Source organism: Hypanus sabinus, chromosome 21 (assembly GCF_030144855.1).
Source record: "Hypanus sabinus isolate sHypSab1 chromosome 21, sHypSab1.hap1, whole genome shotgun sequence".
Lineage (NCBI taxonomy): Eukaryota > Metazoa > Chordata > Chondrichthyes > Myliobatiformes > Dasyatidae > Hypanus > Hypanus sabinus.
The window spans coordinates 36,983,563-37,001,211 of record NC_082726.1 but is presented as its reverse complement, the minus strand read 5'-3'; the positions used below and the strand labels follow the sequence as shown (position 1 = coordinate 37,001,211).

General features: G+C 39.9%; 1 protein-coding gene across 1 annotated transcript in view; it reads left to right on the top strand.

Annotated features, from left to right (window-relative positions):
• Positions 1-11,390: 11,390 nt before the first annotated feature.
• LOC132378963 (uncharacterized) overlaps positions 11,391-17,649 on the top strand; it is a 73,410-nt gene continuing 67,151 nt past the window's right edge. The window contains exons 1-4 of the mRNA XM_059946351.1: positions 11,391-11,506; positions 12,738-12,878; positions 14,415-14,475; positions 14,726-14,885. Coding sequence (XP_059802334.1) covers positions 11,395-11,506; positions 12,738-12,878; positions 14,415-14,475; positions 14,726-14,885 — 474 coding nt within the window. The 5' untranslated portion in view covers positions 11,391-11,394. The remainder of the gene's footprint in view (positions 11,507-12,737; positions 12,879-14,414; positions 14,476-14,725; positions 14,886-17,649) is intronic.

Below are 17,649 nucleotides of genomic sequence, written 5' to 3'. Positions count from 1 at the left end.
AAGACAAGGATTAAAGCAAGATTGTTCATTGATAAAAATAGCTATGAACAGGAACAAAAACAATTTGTAGCGTGTGGTGGAATTAGTTAGGTCAGTACTGTGGTTTGCTGACCGTATTGGTTCTGTTTGAAATGTGCACAAATGTTTTTGTTCCCTGGCCATTTACAGGACAGGAACAAGACAATAAACTGCAGGTCATTTGAAACAGCTTAAACACATTGATGGTTAAGACAACAGAATGTGTCTGAATTGTGAAGTTTTGGAATGTTGTTGAAATATCTTGAATTTGGTTCATTCTAGTCACAGTGTTAGTTATTAGCTGAACATTTGAGATTTTTAGTGTGTGATTTTATTTTTAGCAGTACAATAATCAGTGTTTTTCTATGGAACTGTATAAGTTAACATTTAGGACAGAGTTTCTGAAGCTAATCATCCAGAATGGTCAACAGTATTGTTTAAGTTCCACATTAGCCTTTTTCTGTTCTATTTTAAAACCTGTTAGCACTCCCCTCTATCAGGTGCTTTCTTGTGTGTTTACTTAGCTTTCTCTTAAAATAATTATTTTTTTTCTCCCCAGAAGAAAGCAGATTCTAATCACTCTTTGGGTATTTTTGAGAATTTAATTGAATTTATTGATTGCCACCAAACGTTTTTTGGTCCCTAACTTTGAATTTTCCCAGAATCTTCCATCAATAGGATGACTGTTTTCACTTTGTCTCAATATAGGTAATTGACTTTTGAAAATATCTGTCAACACCCACAAAACTTCATCATGGTTGCATTGTAAAATTGTGGAAACACAATCCTTCTATTCAACACAAGGACACTAAAAACTAGAATGTTTCACAATATAACACTTAAACTAAATAAAAGAAAACAGGCATTAAATCACCATTGCCAGACAAATCTCTTGTCATTGTCTTTGTTGTGCCATGTTTCCTATACCCATTGCTGATTGGTGCTATTTTTCTTTTAAAGCTATCTTTTGTAAACTTCATTTGTTTTTCAACAATTTATCACAGACGTCCGTGCAGGCAAGGTCAAAATTTACCCACACAAACAAAATTAACAAGTAATTGATATGTGACTTTTCATGGTGTGTTCAGTATCAAAATGACTCATTCATCAGGGTGTGCTGCCAGGTAGATGCAATATGAGGTCACTTGCTTTCACTAGCTCTGCTTTTCACTGCACTTGGAATAAAAACATTGTGCAGCCTTTTAGCAGGCCTGCACAGGCAGGCACCCCCCACTCTCCACCCAGCTAACAGGAGTCACCTGCTAGTCATTTCCAACTCACAATTTGCATCCCATTTAAACCTAGCTGTCATCCACAGCCCTTGTTTGCTCATCAAACCAGCCAGCCTCCACTAGTTGCTCCTACTGAAGCTTTCAGTTGCCTGTTGTGTTAAGTATCTGTTCTCTCTGGTTTTGTGCCCCCGCCTCCTGTGGCTCATCATTTTGCAGTTTTTAGTGAAATGTTGTTTATTGCTATATTGTCTCCACTGCTCTGTGTTTTGGTCAAACCTCTACACTTCCTGACAGGAGGAGTGAACCAGTGATTGATGCAGTAGAGTATGCTGCCAAAACAAAGCTGTCTGTTGACGTGAGTACATGATCGTGAAGCAGCAGGAAACCATTACCAAACTGCTCACCACTTTCAACCAACTCTCCATCTCGATACAGCAGCCCCATGCTAGTCTTCCTGCTTCCTCGGAGCCCCAGATTCTGTTGCCCAAACACTTTGAGGGATCATCGTCCTGAGGCTGCAACTTCTTGTCCCAGTGTACCTTAATGCTTCCAGCTCCAGCCACCTCTGTATTCTACAGACTGAGCCAAGATTGCCTTTGTCATCTTTCTCATGACTGGGTGAGCTCTGACCTGAGCCGCTGCTGACTGGGATCATAAAACCAGGACTTGCGATAAATATGCAGATATGTCAGGTTTTCAACCATCCAGGAAGTGGAAGGGGGCAGAAGATTAGCTACTTTGCCTGTGTCAAGGCTCATGCTCAGTGCTGGATTACACTGTGGAATTCAGGGCCCTCGTGGCAGAGTGCAGCTGGAATGCAGAGGCACAGCTGGTCCATTACCATCACGCGCCCTCAGAGTGCATGAAAGATGAGCTCTCTACCCAGTAGAGATATATTTTGCAAGTCAGGAGTTTGGCCTGACAGAGAAAAAAAACTATGGGTTTTTGTTTTGTTGTTTTCACCTCAATTGTTGTAAAAGTTAATACACTGGAATTGGGAATAGTTTGATACATCTACGCCGAGTGAGATAAATGAACGTTCCTTTGAATCATCCAGTAGTTTTCCCATTGACAGTGCCGTCAATAGACCCTAAATGATTCCCATATTTTATCTATGCAGAATAAAGTTCTGGTTGTTGAAGCTTTTTGACGCAATGTATAGTCACTAGTTCTTCTGTGCACTGACTGGTCAGCAAACAGTCCCTCGCATGCCTGAACATAATTATCTTCTGTAAGCTGCTTTAGAAAAAAGACATGAACCACTTTGATTTGCTTATTTTGTTCCTTGTCCTTGGCTTCTTTCATTCAAAGGTGCTGAATAATATTTTGCTACCACAAGGAAAAAAGTTTCCTCCACGTTTCTGACAAATTGCAGTGTTACTAGCAAAGGGCATGTCCTTTTTCAAGCACTTAATTTCTTTTTGAAGGGAACAAGCATGCCTTTGTGACAGGTCTGCACTATTGACAGGACTAACAATGCTGCCCACTTATCACAGTGTATGGAGTAGAAGTTGTCTGTGTGGTGTTTCTTTTAAAATGATGTAGCCGCTACTCACAGGTTTCACAGGCTCCAGTGGTAGGGACACCAGCGAGTGCAACATATGTTTTGTATGGATTTCACTTGTCAGTGGAAATACATGTATCATCTGGCAAGTATGCACTTGCTCTGTCCCTCGCTCGCAGACCCACACATGTGCCCATGAACTCAGTGTCCTTGCAAATGCTTCACTCCTCACTTTTGGCCCCTTGCCCGCCCACACCTTAACCCATCTTACCATCAATCCTCCTTGTCTGTGAACGATTCCACTTTCTATCGCCCTCTCTAATCTTCTCCTGGTCTCAGACAGCTCTCAAACTCCTACACCACCACCCTCTCGGGGCACGCGTTTCAGTCTGGAACCGTCAGTCTCGGTGACACACCTGGTGCTGTCCCATCAGGCTCTGTTCCTTTGCTTCAGATTCCTGCTGTGGTCTCCCCTGTGTTCCATTCGTGTATCTGGCCCCATTCTTGGCAGAGGGATGACCTGGTATAAGTAGATAAAATCATGAGGGGACATAGAGTAAATAACCAGAGGATTTTTTCCCCCAGGGGTGGGAATGTCAAATACTAGAGGAAGTAGATTTAACATGAGGGGGAAAAACCTTAAAGGAGTTGTACGAAAGGTAAGGTTTTTGCACAAAGAGTGGTAGGTGACTGGATCGCGCTACCAGGCGAAGCAGTCAAAACAAGTATGACAGCATTATTTAAGGTGCATTTGGACAGACAGGGGAATGGAGGGATCTAGACTGTGTGCAAGCAGATGGGATTAGTTTGACTTGGTATTAAAGCTGGCATAGACATTGTGGGTTAAAGGGCCTGTTCTCTGCTGTACTGTTCGATGTTGTGAAGGGTTAATGACATTTCCATCTCTTAATATAAAGGTCATCACTGTGATTTCTGCTGCTGTACAGCTTGTTGTTGGATCATGCCTTGCCAGGCATAATGAAGCAACATGAACTTGGAACTTAGAACAGGCCCTACAGCCCACAATGTTGTGCCAAACCAATTACAACAGTAATCAGCCAACTAATTAAGTTAAACCCTTCTGCCTACACAATATCTACATGCTTCCATTTCCCTCACATTCATGTATCTCTCGAAAGTCTTTAAGAAATCTTGGAGCTGAATGCCCTTAAAACCATGGAGAAGCATATCAACTTCAGGAAAAATGTATCTTCTCTCCACTCATCATCAACAACCTTACACTGAGCACTGTTTCAGCAGTCAGCTTCTTGGCCATTGTTACTTTGCAGAACCATGTCTCCTTCATTAACAAAAAGGCTTAGCAGAGGATGCATTTCTTGTGGCAGTTGCTAGAATTTCATCTTCCCAGAACATATTGGTGCAGTTCTACAGTGCCATCATAGGAAGCATCCTTGCATCAACCGTTACAGTCCGGTTTGATGCTGAACCCTCTCACAATATGCAAGAACCTTGGCAAACTGTCAGGTCATTGGCTACAGTCTACCATCACTGCAGGACTTGCTCCAGGATAAAGAATCGGGCAGAGAATGTCATTACAGACACAATCCACCTTGCAAACTGCTTTTTCCGGAAGCTTCCTTCTGGAAAGTGCTGTAGGACTGTTAAAAGAAACATTTCATGCCTTCTTTTCCCAGGCAGTTAATTTGATCAGTCTAGTTAGACCTCCCCATCCTCTATCAACCCCATCACTACACTGCACTGTAAACACTTTAAACCACTGTTTATATTTAAATACATGCTGGTATTTATTCCATATCTGTACATTTGCTTATAACTATATTTTTATTCTTTATAATTGTTGAATGTTGTTGATTTTTGTTGCATGTTGCACCCTGACCAACACAACACAGCAAATTCCCAATATATTTAGCTGTGCATATATACTGAATAAGGTTGATCCTTGAGCTATTTCGTGTTCACAAGAAGCAGGACAAATGCTGGTTAGTTAGTACCCAGCCACACGGCACTGATCCTCCAATATCACTGATTGGCAGTTTGGGTTTCGTCGGAACTCGGGATCAGAATCAACATGGCTGATCTCATCGCAGTCTTGATCCAAAGATCTGAATTCCAGAGGCAAGGCTGGCCTTGTCATCAGGGAAGCACATGACCAAATGTAGCACCATAGAGCACTGGTGAAAGTAAAACCTTCAGACCTTGAGAAGGAGGAGGGGTTTGGGGGTTGATGTGCCTGAGCCATTTTGCTCGGTTTTTGGATGGGAGGAGGGATTTGGGGGTTGATGTGACTGTTCTGTTGTTTTTTTTGCTCATTTTTTTCAGGGAGGAGGGATTTGGGGGTTGATGATTGTGCTGCCCTTCTTTTCTTTCTTGGTTTCATGGCTACCCGGAGAATTGAAGAACTTCAGAGCTGTATACTTAGTTAATAAATGAATCTTTGAACATTTGAACCAAATGCCTTCTTCACCACCTGTCTACCTATGACATTACTTTCAGATATGAAAGAATGAAGAGAGAAAGAAACACAGGAATGATAAAGAATGAATTGTGCAGAGGGATGCAAGGGTACCTTTGGATTAAGAGAGACAAATATTATAGAACAAATATCCACGTATAAAGATTGACAGAGAACTGCGAAGGGCTAACACAGGAAATGTAAAAGTGGTCTGTGGTCTCAGAAAAGCAAACTGAAAGATTATGAAATCTTAAGAACACATTTGGAGTTTTAGTCACTTAACAAACATGCGAGAGGGGGAAACTAGCAATAAAACACAGCTATCCAGACACAGAAACAAATAGGACATACAGACTGAGAGATCATCTCTGGCAAAGATAGTGTGAGTGGAAGGAAAATGTGTACAGTATGAAGCAGACACTGACAGGAAAAGAAACAAAGCTAATGAGATTTGGTAAGATGAACGTTGATCTGATGATGTGATTTTTTTGGGGTTTCTTTTTGCATTACTTAAATCATTTTTATTTGCATATGTATTGTAATTTAGTTTAAAAAAATCATGTACTGCAATGTACTGCTGCCATAAAACACCAAATTTCGCGACATATGCCAGTGATATTAAACCTGGTTCTGATTCTGCTTCTGAAGTACTGTGCAATGTATTTGCCTGCTTACTTAACTTGTCTATATCACCATGGAGCCTCTTTCTCCCCCTCCTCAAAGTTCATATTTAACGTTGTCAGCAAATATACAAGCTAAACCATTGATATATATCATGAATAGCTGGGGTCCAAACCCTACTTGTCAACATTGGCGCCTCAAGAGAAATCCCTATTTATACCTATTCTCTTTTTCTGCCTCTCAGCTAAATTTAAAGCTATGATAATTGTTAAAAAATAGGCTTTATTGTTTGGAGCATGCTGCAGAAAAAAATTATTGAATTAATCTTGAATTAACACAATGAATGTATTTGAAATTTTAGCCAATGAGAGAGTACACATAAATGGGTAATCTTACAGAAAATGTCATGTCAGTCAATATTTGGCTAATATTTCCAATATTAGAACTTAAGATATGTATGAAATAGTCCAGCAAATGACTATATTTAATAAGGTTAAATTATATCATTTTCAGCAAGATTTTACATTCACTAACATTAATTGCTTGTAGTCATCCAGTTGAGAAATGTTTAATCTTGTTACTTTGTATTATCAATCAATGCAGACAGGGCCCTTGAAATCGTACAAAAGATTTATCTAAAAATACAATTGGCTATAATAATAAACCTATATTAGACAGTTTTTAAATTGAGGGTTAGTGGGCTATTTGTGTTAACTCGCCTTTAAGCAGAAACATAATTTTTAAAGATATGATGATACACGAGGCCTTGTGGTATATTTTTCTCCACTTCCACTTCCTGTCATGGCCAGTGACAAGTGGGAGGGGTGTGTTTCAGAGACTAAAATTAGTTAGTTGTTCAACTTCTATAGTATTTGGAAGCACAGTATCAAGGCTAGTTCATGAAAAACAATTGTCCAAGCTTCTTTTAATGTTAAAAGTTAGAGAATAAATGAAGTCCTGAAAATGATACTTAAAATGGGAAAGTTGAAAGTGAACCCTAAAACTCAACCAACATCAATTTTCTTACAGAGTTCCTTTTTATTTTAGCATATACCAAGGAGGAATCGCATAGACATGAAGAAGAATAGGGATGATCAAAATTAGATCAAAGTTGAAGTGAAATCTGGGTCAGAAATTAGATTACTTGTTTGTGGAAATCAAGAATCATTGAATCATTACTAGATTGAAGGAGGATATTGTGGTGAACTACATATACCTGTCTGGACACGCCACCCCTGCTGACTGCTCCTGTTGCTCCTCCCACTGACCGTGGCTCCTCCCACAGACTCCGGTATAAAGGCGATTGGGGCCTGAGCCCTGCCCTCAGTCTCCAGGATGTCGCATGGTGGTCAATTGCTACTTGTTCTTTCTTCCAGTCAATAAAAGCCGAAATCTCGCCTCACGTCTCAGAGAGTTATTGATGGTGCATCAGATATCCTGCCCATCAAATCTGTGCTGGCATCTATTGGAGTAAACTCACTCAGTCACATCATGCCCCTGAAATTGGATTTTTTTCCGTGTGTGAAGATGGTCCTTGCTTTAACAAGGAGCTTGAGTGGCATTACAATTGTACTGAACGGAATAGATTCAGAACAGATCTGGCAACACAAAACTGGGCATCTGTGAGGCTTTGATTGTCGAGTGCAACAAAGAAAAAAATTAAAATTCGTTCTGTGTTCTTCCCTTATTCAACTCAGGGTATTGGCATATGCATTCACAAAGGAGACACTTCACATGTGCTAAGTCACAAGAAAACACTTTTTTTAGAACTGACACAAATGCAATACAGAAAGAAAAACAAATATCTACAGTAGTCGCAATACAGAAATCAAAATAGTACTGATCATCTAATAAACACGCCAATCTCTGCCAAGTCGGGGGGGTGGGGCAGAACAATTTTTCATTCACCCTGTTTTCTCTTTCTCTCTAACACTGCCTCAATGTACTGATCCCTATCTTAGCACAAACCTAGCCTAAGACAAAACTTCCCTTGCACAAAGAAAATGCCTCTTTTTATACCCTCAAGACCCCTTACACCAGTACTTATATATCCCTTGGAGGTACCAGCAGCAGCCCTCAACCTCCACCCCCCCCCCCATCTCTTATAACCTTCTGCTCAGCAAAAATGTTTTTCACAACTTCCATTATTATGGCTGCAGATTTGTACTTCTTTGACTTTATCAAAACATTGCTGTGGACTGGTTCTCTTGTACTGTTCTTTCTCAAACAATCCCACTCCAAGCTAACACCACTTTGTCTTACAGACTTCCTTTTTATTTTAGCATATACCAAGGAGGAATCACATTTAACTCCTTCCTTACAGGGAATCATGGAAAGATAATGCACAGAAATAGGCCCTTCAGGCCATCAAGTCTCTGCTGACCACCCAATACCCATTTTTACACCAAAACTACCTGTTGTGTATTTAATATTTCAGTACTGTAATACAGTGTATTTGAGTAAAATTGCAAATATATTGTTTAAGCATTCATGATGGTTTAAATAATTCATTACTGGTTATATGTAAAAGTATGTGAGTGGCATATGTAATCATGCCACCACGTCATTCGCTATGATACTAAGTCATGCATTCCCAGCTCCATGTTTTTGCTTTCAATTAGGAGCTATAAAATATAACTCTATTCTAATCCATTTTATTCTAACCCCTCCCCCCCATCCCCATCCCTCACCTCAGGCTCTTCAGCTCACCTACTCATTAGGAGAAATTCACAGTGGCTGACTACCCGACCGACCAACACGTTTTAAGACCTGCACATCCACAAGGTGTCTTGACGTCATGTAAGATGCTGAATAAATCCAGGGCTTTTTTTTCAGAACTTATTTAAGTATGGTCTTCAGGATCAGTTCCCAGAAGCTCAGCAACCTCAAACCACTCCTAATGCTCAAATAGCAAGTGATGATGAGGCTAATGGTTGCTGTCTGAGGTGTACTATCTCAAGCCATTCTTGATTGATTGATACGTTTGTGGCCTAAGGTAGAAGGAGTCAATTTTAGAAAATCTAGCACATTTATTTTAATCATAGTCCCCTCCTACATTTACACACTTAGTCCAGCAGTCCTGGAGCATATGGATCTTGGACCTCATAATATTAACTCGTCAGTTAATACCTCATCAGGGGTGATAGATAAGTTTGTGGCCTAAGGTAGAAGGAGATGAGTTATTAACTTCAAACTTTCTGCATAATCACTCAAAGAGTTGAACTGCATGCACATGTAATGAGAGCTGTATAACTCATCTCCCTCTACCTTAGGCCACAAACTTATCAATCACCCATCTGTGGATGCTTTCTGGAGGTCCAAGATCCTTATGCTCCACGACCGCTGGACTAAGTAGAAGGGACTATGTTGAAAAATAAATGTGCTAGGTTTTCTAAAATTGACTTCTTCTACCTTAGACCACAAACTTATCAATCACCCCCATACATACAAATGGCACTTTCACTGTGAGCTGGTTTGGAAATAGCAGATGGTTTAACATGCCTGAATTTTAAGCATTGATCTAACAACTCACAGTTTATCAATGTTGTCACTTCTCTCAAATCATAGTTCAAAGAAAATGTATTAATCTGTACAGTGCAGTATTGTTAGTATTATCAAACCAGAAGATCAACCCTGCTTCAATGAGTTGTGGAGAAGGGCATGCCTTGGGCATACCCAAGTATGGAATGCCAGCCTGGTGAAGCTGCAGCACAGGACTGGTGGTGGTTTTCTACTGCATCAAATGATGACAGGAAACCAGTGCCAAAGAGTTTTTAAAGTGGAAAAGCCACTGCACTGGGGCAGTTCCACTCTCTCTCGACTTCAGAAGTCTGGGTCCAGTGGCATGAACAAGCATCACAAACTCGGGTCTTCCTTGGTTACACTGGATGACCATTACATCTTCTGTGCCATGCCGTGCCCTTCACTCTCCACGGAGCATTGCAGAACCACCTTCCTAGCCGTTGGATCTCATTGTAGATCTCATCTGCCCGGTCTGCCGGGGCTGACTTCACAAGTTAGGACCAGGGTACGAGGCCTGCTGGCTACCCTCACAGTACAGTATATCAAAACATACAACAAAGTGAGCCAAGCAACACACACAAACTACTGAAGGATCTCTGCAGGCAAGGCAGCATCTATGGAAAAGAGTACAGTAGATATTTCGGACCAAAAGCCTTCAGCAGCTTGGATTTCCAGCATCTGCAGATTTTCTCTTGTTTATAATAAAAGTGTCCAGTTTGCATCAACAACCAATACAGTCTATGTGCTGGGGCTGCCTACAAGTGTCGCTATGCTTCTGATGCCAACAAAGAATGCCCACAATTTACAAACCCACATCTTACTAACCCTAACTCGTACATCAAATGTGAGATGAAACTGGAGCATCTGGAGGAAGCTCATGCGTTCGTGGGGAGATCGTACAATCTCCTTACAGACAGCAGAGGGAATTGAACCCCGATCTTTGACCATTGGTGCTGTAAAACATTACGCTAACCATTACGCTGCTATGCCACTACCATGGACCCACACACCATGGGCTTGTAAATGAACATGGCTCACCACCACCTTCTCAGGGCAATTAGGCATAGGCAATAAATGCTGACTTTATCAATGACGGCCAGACAAAGGGAAGTCTTAAATACCTAGAGCTATAGCAAGTTAATTTAAAAATCTGTTGTTATCAATGTGCCACCGTTGGGAAGGATGAAAGAAGCTAGAAAGTTCATAGTTTCAAACAGGCTAGTTATGTTAATTTCCAAAATGAAAATCAAACAGTAAAACTATTTTAAAAGTGGAATGTCATTCTTCCTATCTGCAGCTATCTCCTATGCCATAGGCATTAACTGAAATAATCTTACAAAAGCTTTTAACATCGGTTCAAATCATGTTCCCAGCTCCTCAGTACTGATCATTAAATCTTCTGTCAGAATTTACAGTTAACAAACAAAAGCTTCAACTGTCACACCACTGATGCTATGCAAATTGACAATATTCACCTTGACTCAGCTTTATATTAAAAATTTGCAGGAAAATTCCCTTTCAAATCCATAGATGAGTTTGGATGGACTAGAGGTACAAATTTATGAATATATGTTTGCAAATTATTAAAAATAACACAACATATCAAAAAGACCACAAAGAATGCAGACATTGCTCTTGGATTTCTTCCTGGAAGCATGGAATTCAAAGCAGAGAAGTCATGTTAACTTGATGGAACTTGATTACATTGGACATGGAATACTGTGAATAGTTTGAGAAAATCGATAACAAAAGGCAAATGGGGAAGGCAAATAAGATACTTACATGATGTCAGGGTGCTTGTATCAAGATGAATAGATTGAATGTTATTTTTAAAGTAGAAAATGGTCAAGCAGTAGCCTAATATAGGCCTTTAATAATTTCAAAGGATATCTTATTTAATATGTTCCAAGTCCCAATCTTACAAATCAAATTATTTTATCATTTACCATATTTCAAAAGTTCTCCATTGACTATGGATACTTTGTCTCATCCTACAGTTGCAATATCATGTTAAGTAGAATTTTGCATGTGTCTGAATTCTAATTATTTTATTTTTCAGTGAAATGGATATTGAAGCTGTTGAAAACAGGATAAGGAATACAGTCTTAGCTAAAAGGATTCGTATTTCTGAGTACTTTGGAGATTATGACAAATTATGCAGTGGTTATATAACCAGTAAGTCAGAAAAACACAAGTTGAAAATGTTTAGCCAAGTATCCCAAGCATCTGTACTGTTTGAATACTATACAGATTATTATATTATTCCACACTATCACTATGAATGCCGTTCAGCTGCACTGTTCAGTGGGAGTGAGTGATGAAAGCAAAGGAATCAGGTTCGTGAGCCTGAGAATTGTCAGTAAAAGACAGACTCACACACATGCACGCACCTTATTCCTTGTGATTTTACTCACATTTTTTTGTTAGTATGGCTCTTCATTCATCTATGGTAGATTTCTGATGTCTGGCAAACATTCGTTCTCTCCCATCTCATCCGTAAGGAGAAGAAATAATCCTGACTCAAAAAGGAGACAGTTAGAGAGAAGAGAAATTAGAGTAAAGCAACATTGGAAATTTGGCCTAAATCCCATATTGAAATCTTTCTTCTACTCATGAATATGCTCATTCTTTTCTTTCATATTGTTTACCCACATCTCACTCTTGCTCAATCTCATTTGCTCTTTAAGTTCTTATTTCCATTTCTGCACTTCATTGGGATTCCTTTTTGTCTTAAATGAATTGGTTAGAATTTGTTACATTATTCAGATTTAAATATTTCCTCATCTATCAGCATGATGATGGACATGCTTTACCCGTTTCTCTATACTTGGTTATCACATGATAAAGTCTTTGTGTTTGGAGACGAGTTAGCTCTTGTGTAATAGCATGTTATTTGTTCATTCTCTTTATTATCACATTTATCTACAAAGTTTGTACTTTGATAGGTTTAGATAACTAATGCAAAACCCTGTGACAGATCAGTCAACATCAAACACACCCGACATAACCGCATTAATCTAGATAACACAACTTTGAGCCCATATCACAGAAGTAATGAGCTGTTTAGTCCCACTGATCTTTATTGGTTTTTATGCTCAATGCAACACACCTCCTGTACTTTTTAACTCAAGCTTCATTTGCTTCATTACTCTGGTTATTATCCAGCCTCCCTTATTTCTATGCCTAAGTGCATTAACCATGCCCTATGGTGGTGAGCTTCCTTGTTTTTCCCTCCTGTTGGTAATATTGAATACAATGCCAAATTGCAACACCGTCGCTAGCCTAGGAATGGCTATTTAGAACTGTATAGTTTAGAACTACAATATTGAGTGTGCTTCCTGCTAAGAAATTCCTTCCTATGACAATCAATGACTTATTAATTATATTCTACTTATCTGCCTTACAGGATCTCAGTTCCTGCGATGCTTGGACCAAACCACAGGGATTCGTCTCACTCTTGAGGAAAGCAATGCCCTATTTAGTAAATATGATTTAAAGTGTAATGGCACCATCAACTACAAGCTCTTCAATGATGTCATTGATAAACGTAGGTGAAAACTGCCCAGGGGTGGGCAGGGGGGGGGGGAGTTGTGGGTAGATGCTGGAGAAGCTTGGGGGTGGGATGGGGCAGAGTTATGGACAATGGAGATAGAAATTTGGTCTTGAGTGTATGAACTGTAGGAGCACTATAAAAATGGCTGCATGCTCAGTTCTATTTATGAAATTTAGTTCTACTGAACATATTATATGTCCTGCACTGGAAGCACAAAATCTCAAAGTGTGTAATATTATCTACGCTAGGAATGCTGACATTTAAACATTCCTGTCCCTTCTCCATATTAACATTACTTGGGCCAGATATAGGACAGCTGTTTCACCATTTTGCCCCAGCACGGTCTTTATTTCAAGCCATCTATGTAATCAGCATGATAGAACATTAGAACATAGAAATCTACAGCTCATTACAGGCCCTTCAGCCTACAATGTTGTGCCGACCATGTAACCTACTGTAGAAGCTGCCTAGAATTTCAATGATGTCTTTATCATTTCCCATTTCAGCCGTACTATAGACTTTTTCAGATTGTCAGTTTGTTCTGTATTAATGATACTTCTGCAGAGATTGAATTGGGGATTCATTTCACATTAGCCTCAAGGGCCAGTTGATAAAGGAGATTTTAATACCATTCAAGGTCACATTTGAATCTAGAAATGAATAGACAAAGTCTTCCCCGTTCAAATTGCAAATGATTCAAGGAAAAGATGACAATGAGTTGGATCAATCCCTGGTTGTCAGTGCTGGATCTCATCTCACTCTAGAGGACTGGAGATGATTGGATGTGTACTCATATTGCCCAAAAGTTAAAACTTAGCGAAGGAGCCCTGGAATTATTACATTGTAGGGTAATGTAGTCAGTGACAGCTGACACCTATTGTTCATAATAGAAACTGTTCTGCATAATTCACAAACATCATCATTGAGTTGTCGAGTTCCCTTTAAGAGACAGTGTCTGACGTAATGACGTCAGTGAAAGGTGACTGCATTTGGTTTGTTCATAATGGAAGTAAAGGACTGCATTTTTGTTAAGCACATACAACAACAGTTTTATTCACAAAATCCTACATTATTATTGCAATCCTGGCAGCATAGTTAAAGAAAAGAAAACAGGGCAACCAACTTCTAGCACTATTTAATTTTCTTTTTATCCATTCCTCAAGCTATAAATTAACTACTGTTTACTGTTAACTAATAATACCCACACCAGTAATGGAGGCCCCGAGTTGATCAGGTTTGAGCACAGGAATAAAGTGGAGAGACTACAGCGCCACCACTCACAGGAGGGTGTGATTGCAACATGATATTTAAATAAGTCAATAGATAAAAATGTGAACAAGATAATTTTTTAAAGGTTGAAAAAGCTGACAGAGTAGATGTAAAGACAGTTTTTACTGTATTGTAGCTGGGTAGAACACTTTAATCATTAATTTACAGACAGAGAATTTTCTGCATTTAAGCTCAGGGTCACTGGAACTAAGGGAAGTAAATGAAAATATCTATGCAGTAATTTATCTATTTTATCCACAGGTTTCAGTCCAAATGAAATTGACAAAGACCCAAATCTTCAGATAATGAAAGCTCCAGAAAAGTGAGTAAAATCGCACACCATGATAAACATTAATTCACTGCTTATGATTTTTTAAAAATCTCCATTACTAATCCATTAAGCTAGAGACCATTCTGTAGCCATTTAGAATCTCATCACCCTTTAGCTAGATTTAATCTTTCATCATTCAGTCCAGTAGAGGAGAATAAGGTCTCCTCCCAAATGGAAATTTGCTATAAATTTCCACAGAGTGAACATTTTAGCATGTTTAACTTTTTACTTGATTTCACAGCCTTAAAGATATCGATTCTGAAAATGATACAAACTTCATGAAGTGCTATGAGACCATCATGAAGCAGCTCTCCATTTATTATAAATACCATGGTACCGATATTTTGCCACCATTTAAAGACTTAGACAGGCTAAACTCTGGGATAGTGACAGATAATCAGGTAAGATCGGCGGTGATTTATGCATGGTCAAGTACAGATTTGGGAAAAAACATGATCTGCTACAATAATCAAAGCTTTCATTTGAATAGCAACTTTGAAGTTGGAAGATCAACTCTTTAGCTTGGTCAAAAGTTTTAAGGAGCATTTTGTTTTAAGCAGGGAAGAGTGATAGAATCACAGGGAGGTTTAGGGGATGAATCCCGGTGCTTCTGGCCTTTGCTGCTGAAGACACAGCTGCAAGCGGTGCACTGGATTTGGGAAAGGATATGACAACAGATTTACCTCTTAAATGAAAGGATGGTAGAGCTGGAAGAAATGATAGCGATTAGGAAAGAAAAGGCTCTGAAGGCAAGGATGAGCGATCACTTTATCAAATCTTATCACATTCCCTATGTTATACACTGAATAGTTTCTGGAAATGTTATATTTAGACTGATTATTATATAAGTAACACACAGTAATGTAATATTTATAAGTACACACGTAGGAATAAATAAGACATTATGGACATTGGAATAACCCTGTGAGTACAAATCACAGGCTTATTCCGATGATCACCATGTGTTTCAGGGATGGACTGCACAATTCGGTAGATAATCTTCAGCTCAAATATTGTGACTAAGAGTATGATATCAACTGCTCAATTCTCTGAGGTTGTTCCGACATTTTCTAAATGACTGAATGGGTGCTGTGTGTTGACACCCATAAACATGCTTTATGTGGACAGTTGTGATGTGGAAGGCACTCATTTTGTGCTGTTGTAGAAATACTGGGCGTTTCCCCAGAACCTCCCAGAACCTACAGGGAGACACAAGAAAATGCAAATGGGGAAATCTGAAGCAAAAACCTGTTGGGATCTGAGGCAAGAGCCGATTTTGCTCACTCCTCCCTCCCTCCATGGCGCTGAGGTCATGAAGACTGCCCGGGCTGCTGTGCTCTGTGCCCACTAATATGATGAATTGATGTGAGGCTTTGGGCTTCCTCTGGGCTGCTCCGGGGTTCAGATCTGAGGACTCAATTTGATTCGGAATGTTGTTGTTTGCTGCAATTATTTCATGATTTGTGTACTTTTTTTTTTCTCTTGCACATCGGATGTTGGTCTTTTATTTTTATTTCTTTAATTAGGTTCTTTCGGGTTTCTTGCTTTGTGGCTACCTGTAAGCAAACAAATCTCAAGGTTGTATAACTTATATGTATTTTGATAATAAAATGTACTTTGACTTTGGAAAAAAGACTAAACTGTTGGAGGAACTCAGTGGATCAGGTAGCATCTATGAAGGGGTATGGAAGGTTGATATTTCCAGGTGAGGCTCTTCATCTAGACTGAAAAAGTGGAAAGAGGATAGAAAGGTGGGGGGGGGGGGGAGAGGTGTAGCAAGAGCTGACAGAGGATCTGTGTGAGGAGAGGAGACTGACAGATGAACAAGGGAAAGGTGGAAATAGTGACAGAGGCTGGCAGTTGATAGGCAAAGACAATGAAGGGCAGCAGATGATGGAATCTGATAGTAAAGGGAGGTTAAACATGGAACCAAATAAGGGAGGGAGAGAGCAAATGAGAGCAGTGCAGAGAGTGGACCCAGTGGAAGAAGGGTGTGGGTGATGGGCAGATGTGGAGGGGAAGATGTGTAGGGGGCCAGGGAAGAGGTGTGTACAGAAGGAGAGAGAAAAAAAGGAAGTACTGACGCATGGCTGAGAGGATACAACAGAGGGAAGACCACTGAGAAAAGTGATGGATGGAGCATAAATACTTGAGACCTTAGCTGGCAATGAACTGGGGGGGGGGGGTGTAGAAATGGAACTAGGAGTTATAAAGGTGAAGACAATCCCCAAGGAAAGATATGTGAGTCTAGGTGAAAACACAGGGCAGAGAACAGTAGAAACCACAGAGAGGCCCTAGTGAAAAAGTATCTCATAGAACTCGCATCGAAGAGAAGAGGAAAACTTCAAAATGGGCATGTCTTGAAGAGACTTCACAGTGGTGGTAAAATGAATATACAAGAGATTGCAGAAGCTGTGCTCTGCAGCAAAATAAAAAATGCTGGAGGAATTCACTAGATCAGGCACCATCTGTGGAAGGAAATAATCCATATTGTCTCCTGTGGTGAACCTCATATACCTGTCTGGACACGCCCCCCCCCGCTGACTGCTCCTGTGGCTCCTCCCACAGACCCCTGTATAAAGGCGATTGGAGGCACTGCTCCTCCCTCAGTCTCCAGGATGTTGTGTGGTGGTCACTTCCTGCTTGTGCTTTCTTCCAGCCAATAAAAGCCTACCTTAACTCACGTCTCCGAGAGTTATTGATGGTGCATCACCTCCCTAATAAACCAACTCCTACATAGCCACCTCTGTGTACTTTATCCAGGGCAGAATATAACCAGCTATATACCAGGTTGTTAGTGTCTCTTTCTTAGCTGCTGGCGCGATTTCAGCTGATTTAGCTGATTTCAGCACTAGCATTCAACATGTACATTGAATACAGTAATGCCAGGGGTCTTCATAATTATTCCCAGAGACTGGCCTGCATCCACATAATTTGATGGACTTTTGACCCCATTATATTGACATTACAAAAATGGTTGGAAGAACAATAAAACTGACTGCAAAGGATCTGCAACCTCACTGTGTCTTCACACTAACTTCTCAACTTTCAAGCTTCCAAAAGCTTAAATTAATACAAAACTCCCACGCTCAATTCTAAACCGCACCACTTTGAGCTGCTTCCATATCCATTGTTGAATCCATGCTTTGAAATAGAAATTCTAAA